The 16918-nt window shown below is 33.8% G+C and overlaps 1 protein-coding gene across 1 annotated transcript; it reads left to right on the top strand.

The window, feature by feature from the left end:
* Nucleotides 1–561: 561 nt before the first annotated feature.
* On the top strand, nt 562–10316 carry LOC139524524 (nucleoredoxin-like). Its single transcript, XM_071319353.1, has 6 exons — nt 562–896; nt 1430–1629; nt 2518–2674; nt 7534–7611; nt 9091–9293; nt 9965–10316. The coding sequence occupies exons 1-6, from the start codon at nt 803–805 to the stop codon at nt 10103–10105; spliced, it is 873 nt and encodes a 290-aa protein (XP_071175454.1). The 5' UTR covers nt 562–802; the 3' UTR covers nt 10106–10316.
* The last annotated feature ends 6602 nt before the right edge of the window (nt 10317–16918 follow it).

The following is a 16918-nucleotide window of genomic DNA, read 5'->3' as shown; positions in this document are numbered from 1 at the left end:
CACGACATCGCTTAATCAAAGAAATGCAATGCACCAGAGACAATAGAGCAAGAACTATCCAACAGCAGGCAGTCAGCTCCGGTTTCAAACTACCTACCTCAAAACACCTGAGGTAGGTTGGTTGAATTCCGAATTAAACTAACTTTAATATTAATGTGATGAAGTGATGACTCAACTTTGTATTCAATCAGTTTCAGTTCGTATGCTTTTCACGGACCATTTCTTGCGAGAGAGAAATAAAACCACGTGCATGCATAAATATTAATTTCAATAAGCAGTATTTGTTTTGTGACAATTCAGCAGTTTCGGGTTCACGTATTGCTTTTTAATAGACAGCAAGCATTTTGCTTTTCACAACAATTATTTAGTTTTTCGTCCGATATTCAATATTCAAAACATTCCTTTGTTCAACTGCAACCAGTTTATTAATTTTTTTTCAATTTCAAAAGCGAACTTTAAAAAAAACAGAATAGTCGATTAGTCACAAGCATTACCGGCAATGCTATTAATACCATTACACAAAATACGTCATACGTGTAGACGATTCATAGATCTAAGTCTATTTTTAACATTTATACATTTACACATTGATTTACAGGTTAAAATAAGACCTAAAAATAGACTAGTAAGTTAGTGGTCAGTGTATTCTTAATCATAAACGATTCGACCAATACTGAATACATTCTAGAAGTTCATACTAAGACCTAAAAATAGATTAGTGAGTGGACATTTTAACGTATAAATCCTTAAAGATTCGGCCAATTTAAGTTTATACTACACAGACATCTAGATACAATCAACTATGGAGAAAATAATTGACCTGTTTGGTGAGAAAGTCAAAGGCAAGAATGGAGATGTTGCTGTAAAAGATCTATGTGGTGAAAAGAAACTTATAGGTAAGACTGATATAAATTAGTTAATAAAATAACGTGCGAAAAATCTCTGGGTTTTTTTTCCAAGCGAAAAGGTTTATTTCGCTATCTTCTTGCATGTGTACCTGAGTGACCACTGAGGAATGACATTATGTTCCCATATGATAATAATGAATATGATCGTTTTCATAAATAGTCTTTTTACCGCCCTCTTTTCAAATGTGAATCCGTTTTTCTGAGAATTTTTTTTTCGATTTCACAAAAATGTCAAGAATTCCGTTTTAGCACCAATTTCGTTTTATCTAATAAAACTAGAAAATGAAATCCAATATTTTTTCCTAAGGATTGACACCAAAAAAATAGTCATGATATCCGACATATTCGAACATCTAACAAAAGGGGGGCAGACGCAGCCCCAATATGTACTAATATATATTTGATTTATTTACCATCGATATATGCATACGGACTATACTTCGTTTTCATTGTTAGTTTAAATGTGTGTTTACTTTATGCTAGCTCATTACTTTACTGTCATGTAAAGTTGTATATTGCAGGTGTTTATTTTTCTGCACATTGGTGTCCACCTTGCCGTGCCTTTACACCACATTTGGCCAAGAAATATGAGACATGGAAGAAAGCTGGTCATCCATTTGAAATCATCTTTGTTAGTTCCGACAGGGACCAGTCGAGTTTTGACGATTATTACAAAGAAATGCCTTGGTTAACAGTTCCATATGACGACGAAGAACGAAGGGTAATCATTTACTTTGTTTTTATTTTTTTTCCTTTCTTGAACAGTTTCGGTAATTTTGCAGTAAGCGTTACTCGCCTTGACTGTGACATGGAATGTGTTCGCGCATCTTCAATTGCGCTATAGCGAAAAACACAACAGTTTTGCATAATAGCAAGAAATCTTTAACCGCACAGTATTGCGCAGTAGCACATTATTGAACAATAGCACGCACAATATCACTGTATTAAACAAAAGGAAGAAATATTCAATTGCAAACTGACAGTATTTATAGATTTCAGTAAATTCACAACTTCATCTGATGAAAGTTAAAAGTGCAAAAGATGACATGTATCTTTCACAACTACAAATGAAGCAATTATCGCTATTATATTTACTAAGTTTATCTGGAGGCTAATAATCCGACTGTTATTGCATAAAATTGGACAATATAATTATATTTTATGAAAACCTTATATAATATTTGAGATCCTTAAATTGAACATTGGTGTTTTATAATTACCGTTTTTCAAACTTTGGGTTTTGAGTGTCCCTGAACCGATGCCATGCGTACTGAAGTCGATTTCGTACTATTATCTAACTATTTCCTATTATCGGTGCTTTTCTGACATAATTTATTGAAAAGTCATTTTAATAATAATAATAAAATACGATGACGTGGTATGGTTGCCAATGATACCACTCTCCACAAAAGACCAAAATGACACAAAATTAAACAACTATTGGTCACCGAGCGGTCTTCAACAAAAAGAAAAACCGGTCGATGTTGTATTCATAATTTTATAACCATGCATGTGTGATATAAATAAATACACGAATTTTACTGCATATATGGCAGTCATTGTTCATTAACCCTATTGTATGTTATTTCATCACATCTTATTTTATTAGAACAAGTTGTCTGAAACGTTTGAAGTGCAGGGTATACCTACATTATCAATTGTATGTGGAAAAACTGGTACTGTCATCAGCGAGGACGCTTCAGAAGACGTAGGAGAAAGTGATGAGTTTCCTAAAACGTGGAATACAGATCCGGTTAATATCAAAGGTAAGATCGGTCAACGTGGTTAAAATTTTGCCGAGCATACTTTTAAGCTCACCTGTCACGAAGTTTACCCGTTATCCTCAATACTGTGGAGCTAGGATAAAGTGAGAATTGCAAAAATGGTAAGCACATAAAGATTTATTCTCTCTAAAACTTTCAGAAAAATCAGTTTTCCGGTTTTGGAAATATTGCACCTAATCAATTATTTTTTGCAATTTTTTGTTGTGAACTAACTGCTTAACTCATACTTTGATTGAATATAGGTGCATTATGGTGTGAAGAAGTCCCGTAACCTTGAACGACACAAACAACCGTTCGGGTTTCTGGAGCTTCCGAAATTTCCATGATTTTTTATTAAATCATTCACAGATGTGTCTACGAGACAGACAAAAACCAAAGACCAATCATACATATCGTCGACAGTTACAAACCACGATCGTGACGTCATATCGATTTTTTTTTTTAGATATTTACAATTTCAATGGTTATGTGCCTAAGGATCGACTTACATGAAATATGATCATACCACTATATATAATGGTTGGTTTTTTTTGTGTATACGCTTTATTTATTCTACAGAATTATTTAAATATTACCCTTGGCGAAGGGTAAGATATTTATCTGCTTACGTTGCATGTTATGAAACACACATTATAGATTGTTTAGGTACTCTTGTCCGTCTGTACGTATGTACGTACCAAAATTTGTTTCTGTTGCCTCAACTAATAAAATTAACGGTATCAATTTTCTTGCACCAGATGCGCATTTCGACATAACATGTCTCTTCAGTGAAGCTCGTGGCCAAAATATTTGAAATCCAAAGCTTATATAAAAGATGAAGAGCTATAATCCAAAAGGTCCAAAAAGTATAGCCAAATCCTTGAAAGAAATCAGAGCTTTGCATGAGGGAGATACATTCCTTAATTTATAATAATTTCTATCATTTTGTAACAGCAAATTTTAATAACACAAAAAAATCCGTATTTTCATGCCAGTACCGAAGTACTGGCTACTGGGCTGGTGATACCCTCGGGGACTAATAGTCCACCAGCAGAGGCATCGACCCAGTGATAGTAATAAAATTAACGGTATCAATGTTCTTGCACCAGATGCGCATTTCGACAATACATGTCTCTTCAGTGATGCTCGTGGCCAAAATATTTGAAATACAAAGCTTATATAAAAGATGAAGAGCTATAATCCAAAAGGTTCAAAAAGTATAGCCAAATCTGTGAAAGGAATCAGAGCTTTGCATGAGGGAGATACATTCCTTAATTTATTATAATTTCTATCATTTTGTAACAGCAAATTTTAAAAACACAAAAAAATCCGTATTTTCATGCCAGTACCGAAGTTACTGGGCTGGTGATACCCTCGGGGACTAATAGTTATGAAACTTATACAGAATGCAAATTAGCCCAAAACACAGATCAAGTTTGAATTTTGGTGGCGTTACTTTGACTGTTCTAGAGTTATGTCCCTTTACAAATGGAAAAATTGCTGAATTTTTCGTTTCCGTTCTCTAACTTAGGTTTGCCTCAACTCGCTGGATTTTTCATTTCCTTTCTCTTTATAACTTTGACTGAAGTTTTCCTCAATTAATTGTTATGAAACGTATACAGAATGCTTCTTACCACAAAATCCAGATCAAGTACAAATTTGAATAGCGCCACTTTTACATTTCTTGAGTTTATGTCAATTCATAACGTTATATGCATGCGGCATCATCTGCGTTCCATGGACATATTCCCCATTTATTTATTTTTAAAAAACCAGAACTGTTAAATAACTATTAAAGCTTGAACTGTTATGGATTTTAAAAGTTTGAATTAGAGACTAAGGATATATATCTGGCCCGGATATGTTGTGAGAGACATAGTGGTATAATGTCATTGGGATTCGGGATTTATGCCTACCACTTAGCCAGGGAAGAAAAGTGCTTCTTTAGCTCAGATGATACTAGAGCTGACTGGTTTCACAGAAATTCTATAGGAGACCTTGTTATTTGCTCTTTATAGCTTGCTGTTCGGTGTGAGCCAAGGCTCCGTGTTGAAGACCGTACTTTGACCTATAATGGTTTACCTTTACAGATTGTGATTTGGATGGAGAGTTGTCTCCTTGGCACTCATACCGTACCACATCTTCTTATATCCACTACATACATAAAGACAAATATGATATGGTCGTGCGAATAGAATGGGTTCATTGTAATGCGAATGAAACGATTCATTGTTATTCGTCCTCTTAAAGTTTTCAACGGGTGCAGCTGCCCAGAAATTTGAGCATATATAGAAGGAATCAAATCGGCGAAAATGGAAGATCAGAATTTTTTAAATCGACGCAAACGTCATACGCCCATGGTTTATGGTCATGTCATCAGAATTAACAAAACAATGGGCAACGAGAGGACTAAAATTTTACTGCAAATTTTGCTGTTTTGATCAAGAAAGTTTTGACTGCCAACAGTCCTTGTTAAGGTAAATATTTAGAAAATAGAATTATAAAAATATTGGACGAAAATTTCAAGTACTGCTACATGTAAAACTTGCCAAACTTTACGAGATTCTTGTTTGTTTCAATTTCTAAATTCGTATAAAACAAAGGGCTACATAGGAATAAAAGAAGATATTATTTTCCAGAGGCAACTCATGTATTATGTACCCGGCATTTGAAACTAAACCTTTCAAAAAAGATGAAAAATGGAGTTGGGATGCATAGAAAGGACAGATTAGATATCGAGCAACGCATTTTTGGAAGAAATGATATTATATCTAATGCAGACGATAGTGCCGTTTTTGAAGAAAAGTGTGAAGAAGTCGAAGAATTCTGTAAGGAGAAATTTCCATCATTGAAAGGCTACTTTTCAACGGTTTTGAAGCCAGTACTTAAAGGGAAAATATATGAGCCGCAAAATGAGGGAAGAATTGAAAGAGAGTGGACTAACAACAATAGTGAATCTTACAATCATGTTCTTAAGATAGCTGTTGATTGGAAGCCTCAGTCATTAGTTGACTTTGAGATAAAGATGACAGACATGGTAAAGGCTAATTATAAAGATTTACGGAGAGCAGTGATAGGGAGAGGACCTTATACGCTTGCGAGCACACACGAACATTTTAAGATTGACAGGCACGTTTGGACAAACACAACTTTAATGGAAAGGTACAAATATTTTGCCAGGTTCCGCCGATACCGTATGAAGACCAAATTGGTTAAGTCAACAGATGGCAGACGAGTGGTCAATGAAGCTAGGTCGAAAGGAAAGAAGAAAGGTCAGAGGAAAAGGAAACTGGCTGATAGGACAACTACGATAAAACGGCAACGCGTGCAGTAAATTGATTTAAAAAAACAAACTGTGTGTAATTCAATGTATTTATATGTGTATATATATTTCTCAGTACTAACTACTTATACTTCTTGTTTTTCTTTTTATAGGTAAAATACACTAATAAACATGGAGCACATGAGTCAATGTCAACACTAGTATTAATTGAATTATAGTTTATTGTTATTATTTTGTTGTGTGTTTCCTGCAGTATTATTTTTTATTACTCATATTACATATCTATTGTCTGTGTATTGCATATGTTATTGTTTGTATGCTATATGCCCTCCTATAATATATAAGCCCTTATTTGGTGAATAAAAAAAATCTTTTCTATTTTTCTATTCTATAAGATAGGCATCCGACCTTACCTGTAATTTTTCACATACATAGTTAAAATTAGTCTTTTCACAGTATAAGGTTTTCAATGATTTGCAATTTGCTTATTTCCTTCGATTACAAAAACAAAATCGATATCCTTTTCGGTTCCTTTCGGTCCTTTTCGGTTCTTTTTGGTCCTTTTCGATCCTTTTCGGTTCTTTTCTGTAAATCGTCGCTCTTTTCTGTAAGTCGTCGAACCCTGGTGGTTGTATTAAAAATTGCCGGATTAGAGGGAGTAAATTGGATCTTTTTTATACGACCGCAAAAAATTTTGCGGTCGTATATTGGTATCACATCGTGTCTCAATCTATGAAATTTAAACACAAAGTTTATTACCACAAAAGGAAGGTTGGGATTGATTTTGGGGGTTACGGTCCAATAGTTTAGGAATGAGGGACCAAAAAAGGGCCCAAGAAAGTATTTTTCTAGTTTAAACCAAAAAAAAATAATTGGCAAATAAAAGGGGGGTCGATTCGCAACACAAAAGCAAAAACATGAATTTAAATTCAAATCACATAACCAATTCAAGTTCTTTGACTACAAATATTTTGTGTCAGAAACCTATTTTTCTGTCAAATATTTAATTACAATCCAAATTCAGACCTGTATCAAGTGCGAATATTCTGTCCATTTTTGCCACAACTGTTCAGTGTTGGACCTCTGCGGTCGTATCCAGCTGCGCTCGGAGAAGCAATTTATTAATATATAAAATTCCTTGCAGCGACTTATTCACAAAAAATCTTATGAGAAAAACACTCTTTAATGAGGACTATATCAGTTTAACTTAGTACGATCACTTTTTTCGTAAGAATTTTTGTGAGGAAAACGTCAAGCGTTTTAGGGGGTGTTTACAGTTATCCTACTCGCGGTAAACACATAGAAAATCACATTCAAATCAATGGATCGTTTATATTTATTATAGTGTTCTTAAACAAATATTGTACATGCATTATTTAATTCCCCATTCCCAAACCTATTTATTAACACCTATACATGTAAAAACTTTCCATGATCTAGAAACGTGTTTATACCTGAGAGTTTCTACATTTATAATTACCTATATTTAATCCATACGTCAAGTCAGTATATTATCCAGAGTTGATATAGCTTGACCACGAAGTTGTTGTGAAATAACTTAATATGTCTGCCATTGTAGAATTAATTGGTGATAAAGTGAAGGGAAAAGATGGAGCTGTAGATACCAGTTCTTTTACCGGAGAAGGCAAGGTTGTCGGTAAGTTTTTTAACGATGTTATTTTGATCTTCCCGTTCAATCTTAACAAGCTTTGACTTATTATTATTACAATTTCATGGTTCAAAGATTTTAAGATATTTTCCTACATAAGGCAAAAACTCAGTACCGTATACGTATAATATTGGTTTCGTTTTTATTACAAAAAGACAAAATATGTATACAACTTCGGCAGAATTTGTCAAATGGGAAACAGTTTTCTTTCCATATATATATACCGTTATTTTTATTCGTTGATTCATTAATCGGGTAAATCCCCAATTGATTTTTCTCTGTTTGATAGATACATTTTTATCGAACCAATTATAAATTTTAACAAGGATTTTATCAGTAATTTATGTCTTAAAATCAATGATTTGAACAAAGTTTCTAGTACACATTTATGTAATAGATGAAATAATATATGAAATAGTGTTGAGATTTAATTGTTTAAGTAAAATACACAATTTACAAATCTCCAATATAAACACATGTAAACAATATCAATATATAGATCAAGTACTACAGACAATTCAAGGTTAACTGATTGTGTTTATACGTGCGTAAATATATGTGTATGTATTATCTCAAGTATTGGGAAATCCAAGTTTAAATAGTTTATATGTTGGTTACAAAAACAGAAATCATAACAGACACTGTCAGTCCAGGCAGAGTTTTAATTTTGCGTTAGGTTTGGTTTATTTTAATATTGTTTAGGGGGTCGAAGCCGGGAGGGGACTGTTATATGAACATAGCCCTTTAATCAATGTAACTTCAATCAGATTTTTTACCGTTGTACAATGTGTTCTGATTTAAGGCTTTATAGCGCAGATAACCCACTGTGAACGACAGCAACCCATAACTTTATATTTTAGATCATTTAAACATTAAACAAATGTATACATATTGAAGGAAAGATCTAATTTCTTAAATATATTTCGATAATATGTTCATGTGCATCCTATAAATCAAACGTTCTAGTTTTAGAACTGTAATTTGATTCTTAAAATTGAAAATTGTTCTATTTTTATGCCCCATTTATGGACATTATGTTCTGGTCTGTTCGTCCGTCCCTCCGTCCGTCCGTTCGTCTGTCCCGCTTCAGGTTAAAGTTTTTGGTCTAGGTAGTTTTGATAAAGTCGAAGTCCAATCAACATGAAACTTAGTACAAATGTTCCCTATGCCACGATCTTTCTAATTTTAATGCCAAATTAGACATTTTACCCCATTTTCACGGTCCACTAAACATAGAAAATGATACTGCGGATGGGGCATCCATGTACTTTGGACACATTCTTGTTTATTTTATTTTTTAAACAAAAATTGTCTTACAAAATCTGAATTAGTACACCACAAATCCAGGCTAGTTTGCATTCACCTTGTCAATTTCGTTCGTCAAACCTTTTTTTTGGCAATGAACCCTGAGTGTCAAATTGCATGGTACTTAATATGTTTTAAAAGTATATTTGTGTATGTTTACAGGTTTGTACTTTTCCGCCCATTGGTGTCCACCATGTCGTGGATTCACACCAGTTCTGGCAAAGAAGTACGAAGACTGGAAAAAAGCTGGCGCCAACAACTTTGAGATTGTGTTCATAAGTTCTGATCGTGATGAAGCTAGTTTTAATGACTATTTTAAAGAAATGCCATGGCTAGCAATGGATTTCGAAAAAAGAGATTTGAAGGTTTGTTGCGTTTAAACTTTAAGATTATCAGGAGTGACAAGACGAAGGGCCAGTTAGCAAAAAAAAAAATACTAGCAATTGCATCTTATTTTGAAACACTTTTACATTTGGTTTGTTGCTACGATAAACCGCAGTAATATGAATAGATAAAATGAGATGTTTGATAAACGTCAATCAGACAGCAAACAACGACACAAACAGCCAACAGACAAACAGTCTTCAACAAGATTTATTCTATATACAATTGTATAGATATAAGAACATGTGGTATGAGTGCAAATGAAACAACTCTCCATCCGAGTCACACTTTATAAAAGTAAACCATTATAGGTGAAGGTACGGCCTTCAACACGGAGCCTAGGCTCAAATGTCAAGTTCTAATTCAAACGAAGTCTGAAAAGGTTAGGAGTAAATTTGAACAAAACTATTTAAAATCTGCCAACATCACCATATTATCAACATGCATCAAAATAGATCGTTTGTAAAATAAATTGTAGTGCAATGGCATTGAGAAAGGTCCTCTAAATGAAACAACAAGAACTTTTGAACAATTGCCTCTTTTTGTAACGCAAGTAACATACTCCTTTCAATAATGGAAACATATTTGAAAGTGCTAAAATGTTGCAACTTGTCCATAGAAATTTTATTCCATCTTCATCTTGTTATTACAGGCTACCTGCAGTAGTAAGTTTGGAGTGAGTGGTATTCCAACTTTGATCATCTTAAACGGTAACACAGGAGAAATAATAGATAAAAATGGCCGTGCTAGTGTTCAGTCATCAGAATCATTCCCAGATGCATGGAACGTATAATAAAGACAATATATGGATATTAAATGATATTCTTGAATCTGCAATCATCTGCAATATTTATTTAAAAACCACATCTACATGTTTTGATAATTTTTATACGATGTTATTTATGATCTTTAAGTTGTAAGATATTTTACCACCTTATTTATAATTTGTTTAGGATATCATTCATTTAGTTTTTCTTTTATTATTAAAAAAATTCTTCTGTAAATTGAATTGTTTTTTCGTCTAGCCGAAATAAAGTTCGAACGCTTCCCATTGTTTTTTCATCCAGCCGAAATAAAGATAGAACGCTTTCCATTGTTTTTCATCCAGCCGAAATAAAGTTCGAACATTTCCCATTTCCTATTTCTGCTCTGTTATAATACCGGGTGTGATTGTCATCGTGATTCTTCGGTGATGTATTTCTTACTAACAAACATCATGAAAGCCTCACTACAACAGCTCTATAGTTATGCCCCTTTACAAATGAAAAAATACTGAATTTTTCGTTTCGATTCTCCTCAATTAAACGTTGTGAAACTTATATACAAAGCTTATAACCACAAAACACAGATCAATTTCGAATTTGGGTGGCGTCACTGGTTTTTTTTATACGACCGCAAACAAATTTTTGGGATCCAATAATGGTATGATGTCGTCGTGGTCGTCTGCATCATCCGAAGACACATTTTGTTTCCGGACAATAACTTGAGTTTAAGTGAATTAATCTCTATGAAATTTTTTAAGAAGGTTCAATACCACAAAAGGAAGGTTGGTATTGATTTTAGGGGTGATGGTCCTAACCGTTTAGAAATTAGGGGCCCAAAAAAAGCATTTTTCTAGTTTCAGGGTAATAACTTGTGTATAAGTATTTTGATTGCTCTGAAATCATACCACAAAGTTTAATACCAAATGTAGAAGGTTGGGATTTATTTTGGGGGTTATGGTGCCAACAGTTTAGGAATTAAGGGCCAAAAAGGGGCCAAAAACAAGCATTTGTGTAGTTTCTGGACAATTGCTTGTGTGTGAGTGTATGGAACTCTTTGACATTGTATCACAAGGTTACATTTCACAAAGGGAAGTCTGGGATTGAGTTTGGGCGTAATTGCCCCAAACATGCAGGAAAAAAAGGGCCAAAAACAAGCATTTTTATAGTTTCCAGACAATTACTTTTGTTTTAGTGAATGGAACTCTTTGAAATTGTACTACAAGGTTCCATACTACAAAGGCTTGAATTGAGTTTGGAGGTAATTGCTCCAAGGAGAGATTCAAAAATTTGGGGGGGGGGGGGGTCAATTTTTTTCAGAGGTTCATATTTTTTCCAAAATTTTTCAAATTTCAACTTTTTGAAAAGTTTCAAAAAGAAACCTTCAATTGCACAGTATTGCGCAATAGAATTGTAAGATCTTTGACCATATTTTTTAGTGTCAGAAACCTATATTATGTAAAAAAAAAATATGATCACAATCGAAATTCGGACAGCTTGAATATTGCGTCCAAATTTACCCCAACTGTTCAGGGTTCGACCTCTGTGGTCGTATCAGGCTGCGCTCAGCGAAGCAGTTTACTTTATATGAGGTGATATCAAATGAAAAATCGTGCTAAGAAAATAAGAATTTTATATTATTTACTTTTGCTGAATTTGTCGATGATGTATTTCAACATAATCAACACAAACAGTCAACATTTCAGGATTAGAAATACACCATCAAGCTATTGACTCTGTGAGCACTCTCTCCTTTATCCGGCTTTTTCGAGAGAAAAAAAAATATGTTTATATATCATACTTCAAAGTACTCTTGAAATATTGTCCTTAGTCCCAGCAGTGTTTTGTGACGTTAATGTTGAACGTCAGGGAATGCCGAATTCAGATTCAGATTATTGCGAATGGTTGTTTTTCAAGGGTACAAATCCAAATGTTTTCCTCTCTGAGTGATCTAGATTCACACTACGGTAGTCCAAGATGTTTTATCAATTAAATACTCAGTATGCTAATTTCCAATTTACTGTTAAACTAGTTCTGTGCATTTGCTCCTGGTTTTCACATGTTGCCTGGGTTTAACGGTTATACGCATGCGCTTGAAAATGTGCGCGTTCTAGTCATACAACATTATGTGGTGAAGTTGTTCTATTTGCATATGATAAACGATTTGCACTAAACAAAACACGATACCTCATGACAAAAAGAAAGCTGAAAAAATGTAATAGTCCATGAATCCAACCATTGTGTCATTTGATCCTTATTATCCAGAAGGAAAAGAACAATAATATGAGATGGTATACCAAACAACAAATGTTCCCGGCGAAATCTTTACAAACGACATATTTTTTTTATAGCGCTGAAATGCACTTACGATTTGGCAATCTAACAATCGACAACATCCGATTGAATTATTACTTTACGAGAATATACTACATGTAGTTTCCTAAAGGGTTTATATGTTAAGACATGCATTCACGCATGTCAACAGGATAAGACGAATGCGGATACCAGCATGTCTTGCAATTTTTCCAATCAGCGAGCGGTTTCAACCAGACTTTGTTTGTGGCCTGTCCGTCCTCAAAAAGAGTTGCCATTAAACATGCATGAATCGTGAAAACCGCTAGAGATGTTTCAACGAAAGTGTATGCCGATTTGGTCCATATTTATACAGATTTGGGGGGAAACTTTTAAATTACTTCGGACTCGTAAATGTAATCTGCAAATTTTTCCAGATTATCAGGCTTAATACGTAATCCTATCACCACGAAAGGAATGCAGCAATAGAACTACTGAATCGTACATTGGCAAAATATTGTCACGAGAACCAGACAACATGGCTAGATTTTTTACAAAGCATAATGATAGCTTTCTAGAACACAGTTTAATCATGCATCTTGTCCACACAGATTAGTCCATATTAGTTGGTCTTTGGGAGGGAATCTAATTCAAGAATCTTTTCAGCATTATACTTATTCAATGATCTATGAAAGATTAAGCAAAGATGCAAAGTAAATTATAAAATTGACTGTCGAAAATATCGCTGTTACCAGAAAAATAGCCAAAACATATTGAAGTTGCACACCAGAAGTATAAAACGCAACACGATAGATAAAAACACAGTGGGACCAGTGTTGTATAATTGGACGAAGTATATAGGTATGGCTTCACATGGTGCGTCTTCGCACAGTCTTCAAAGTGGATGAACCGTCTTATATTGCAAAATACGTCGACAAATATACTTACCATTTACGCCAATGTTGAATATTATAAGTCTCCAGTGCATGCAATCGACTGAAAATCGCCGGATGAACCAATCGATGCCATTGATGAAATATCTTGATCACGAATCAATCGTTGCCGTTAAAGACGAATCTCGATCCTTAGGATTGCCAGACGAACCCATGAAATATCTTGAGCCTAAGAATCGCCCTATTTTAATAAAATCATTGTAAATACAATTAATCAACTTTTATTTTCCTTTTCATATGAAAAATAATTTTTAATGAATTTTTCGATTTACTTCTCAAATAAATATTTTTTGAACGACTTCGTACTAAATATATTTCAAATAGTTGCCACTGGACATGAAGTATCACAGCATCATAAAAATCTGTTATTTTACACTCATAGGAAACAAATCACTGATGTGACCATAATAATACTTTTGTAAAAAAGGGACGAAAGATACCAGAGGGACAGTCAAACTCATAAATCGATAAGAAACTGACTACGCCATGGCTAAAAATGAAAAAGACAAACAGACAAAAAATAGTACACATGACACAACATAGATAACCAAAGAATAAGCAACACGAACCCCACCAAAAACTAGGGGTGATCTCATGTGCTCCGGAAGGGTAAGCAGATCCTGCTCCACATGTGGCACCCGTCGTGTTGCTCATGTTATAACAAATCCGGTACATAGTCTAATTCGGTAGGTCACATTCATGAAAGAGAAGGGGATTGTAGTTACGACGTTATGAACATATCCGATATCATTTGTGAAACGGTTATTCCATAACGGTCAACCAACTCGTGATGGCGTCCGTAAAATTTACGAAGGGATGATTTCAACTTCACCATTTGGAACTCTTGGTTTAATAGCTTCCTTGTGAGCAGCAACCCTCTTGTAACCGTATATAGAAAGGTTGGAAAAACAATGACATTATTAAACTAAGGTAAAAATTTCTTTAAAACATACCGGAATTTCAATAATGCAGAATCGAAATAAAATAGATATTGATTGTATGGACCTATTTATTATATACCCATAAAATCAAAAGCTTATTGAGCGCTAGATGTTATTGTTATATATTAGCGACAGTGTTTTGCAGGATATGTCACTGAAGAACACATATAACTCGATTAAATAAACGTGTTAAGAATACGCTACAATAAGTAAATAGTGTTGTTACAACCTCAAAAGTGACCACATATTATGAAGATGTAATATTGTGAATTTTTAATATTTTTTTATCGATTTTTTTTAAAGGCCCGTGATTTTAAGTCTCTTATATATTGACAAATAATCTTTATAAATAGAGGACGTGTACATCAGGTAAAAATGTAAATTTATTTTAAGCAGTCTAAAGCTTATCCAAACATAAAATGTCCCGACCTATAAATTGCTCTCTGCAATCAAATTCTTTTTATAGACTGCTTTTTAAGTCTCGTTTTGAGTATAATCCCTTTTATGGTCTTCATTTGAATTGCGTTCTATCGATTGGCTATAATATAATGATCATTCCTTATATGGGCTGCCACACGAAGTTTGGAAATAATATTTGTTTCTTTTCTTTCTTTCTCAGTTAAGGAGCTACCATATGACTTTTAAAGGGAGGGCTTGAAAAAAAATGTTTGAAAGTTTCTTTGTCATTAAAGAAATAGTTCATGCAAGTCATAGATTTGTTTGAAATTTTCACATTGGCAGATTGTTGGGCTGTTATTTAATCAAATTATATATATATATGAAAACTAGTCTATGTACATATAAAGTAAACTATGTGCATATAAAGGGTGACATCCCATTAGTCCGACAACCATTATTCCGACAGCCCATTACTCCGACAACCCAATATTCCGACAGCCCATTATTCCGACAACCCATTACTCCGACAACCCATTATTCCGACTATGCATCTGTCTTGTGTGTATGGGTAAACATTGACCTATATTGGTTTACTTTTGTAAATTGTTATTTGAATGGAGAGTTGTCTCATTGGCACTCACACCACATCTTCCTATATCTATTGATACTGAATGTTGTTTGATATCAATGTGTAAGTTTTTTTCTTTTTTCCTATTTTGTTTAGGCTCCGATTTCAGGGTTTATTGAAGTCGGCTATATCGTGTGATGCGTTTTCAGATTTATAACTCAAATGATAGCCAAGTTGAAAATTCTCGTCATATTTTTCTCAGAAACTACAAAACAATGATTTCTGAAATTTGGTTTCAATGTTTATATAAGTCCGTTATACTGTCTGGTGCTTTTCAGATTCACAAATCAACAACTTTCGGCTATTTACCGAAATATTTAAGCGGGGTATCGTCAGTAGCTCGCACCATCACTGGTTGGTCTTGATTTATATGTATGCTCTTAATACCCTGTAATTTGAAAAATGAAATATTCTTTTCTGTTCTATTCTGTATATATACAGATTTCGAATTGAGTATATAGAAAGTATTCGAAACTATCTTAGTCTTATGTAATATATACGTAGTTATTTCTTAAAATCTGTTATTACATAAACGTAATAATATACAGACAGACAAATTTTATTTTACCCTGATACCCTGATATTTGACTTGAAAAGTGTCGGACTTATGGGTTGTCGGAGTATTGGGCTGTCGGAGCCATGAGTTGTCGGAGTATTGGGCTGTCGGAGCAATGGGTTGTCGGGACTATTGGGTTGTCGAACTAATGGGTTGTCGGACCAATGGGCTGTCGGACTAATGGGCTGTCGGAATAATGGCGTGTAACCCATATAAAGTACTATGTGCATATAAAGTTAACTATGTGCATACAAAGTAAACTATGTGCATATGAAGTAGACTATGTGCATATAAAGTTAACTATGTGCATACAAAGTAAACTATGTGCATACAAAGTAAACTATGTGCATACAAAGTAAACTATGTGCATATGAAGTAGACTATGTGCATACAAAGTAAATTATGTGCATACAAAGTAAATTATGTGCATGTAAAGTAAACTATGTGCATATAAAGTAAACTATGTCCATATAAAGTACTATGTGCATACAAAGTAAACTATGTGCATATTAAGTACTATGTGCATATAAAGTAAACTATGTGCATATAAAGTAAACAATGTGCATATAAAGTACTATGTGCGTATGAAGTAAACTATGTGCATATAAATTACTATGCGCATATAAAGTAAACTATGTGCATATAAAGTAAACTTTGCCCATATAAAGTAAACTATGTGCATATAAAATACTATATGCATATAAAGTACTATGTGCATATAAAGTAAACTATGTGCATATAAAGTAAACTATGTGCATATAAAGTAAACTATGTGCATATAAAGTAAACTGTGTGCATATAAAGTACTATGCGCGTATAAAGTAAACTATGTGCATATTAAGTAAACTATGTGCATATATAAAGTAAACTAATGTGCATATATATAGAAAATGTATGAAGATCTTAACTGGGTGATAATTTAGCCTTAGATTCATTGTTTTTTTTTATAAGTTGTTACTGGCTTCAAGTTGAACTAGCAGTCATTTACTGTGAGTACTCTCAGATCTGTACTTAGTGGGTTTTTTATTGTAGGGGTCTACGTTTACTCTGTGTTTTTGTTAGATGTATTTCTATTT

Source organism: Mytilus edulis, chromosome 5 (genome assembly GCF_963676685.1).
Source record: "Mytilus edulis chromosome 5, xbMytEdul2.2, whole genome shotgun sequence".
Lineage (NCBI taxonomy): Eukaryota > Metazoa > Mollusca > Bivalvia > Mytilida > Mytilidae > Mytilus > Mytilus edulis.
The sequence above is the reverse complement of the archived record's forward strand: the minus strand, read 5'-3'. Positions and strand labels throughout refer to the sequence as shown.

What these genes read in the sequence shown, in the direction of transcription:
- LOC139524524 (XM_071319353.1), top strand. Translation starts at nt 803, where the DNA reads ATGGAGAAAATAATTGACCTGTTTGGTGAGAAAGTCAAAGGCAAGAAT. An exon ending in ATGACGACGAAGAACGAAGG is followed by an intron (nt 1,630 to 2,517) that starts GTAATCATTTAC and finishes TTATTTTATTAG; the next exon opens with AACAAGTTGTCTGAAACGTT. An exon ending in TCGAAAAAAGAGATTTGAAG is followed by an intron (nt 9,294 to 9,964) that starts GTTTGTTGCGTT and finishes TTGTTATTACAG; the next exon opens with GCTACCTGCAGTAGTAAGTT.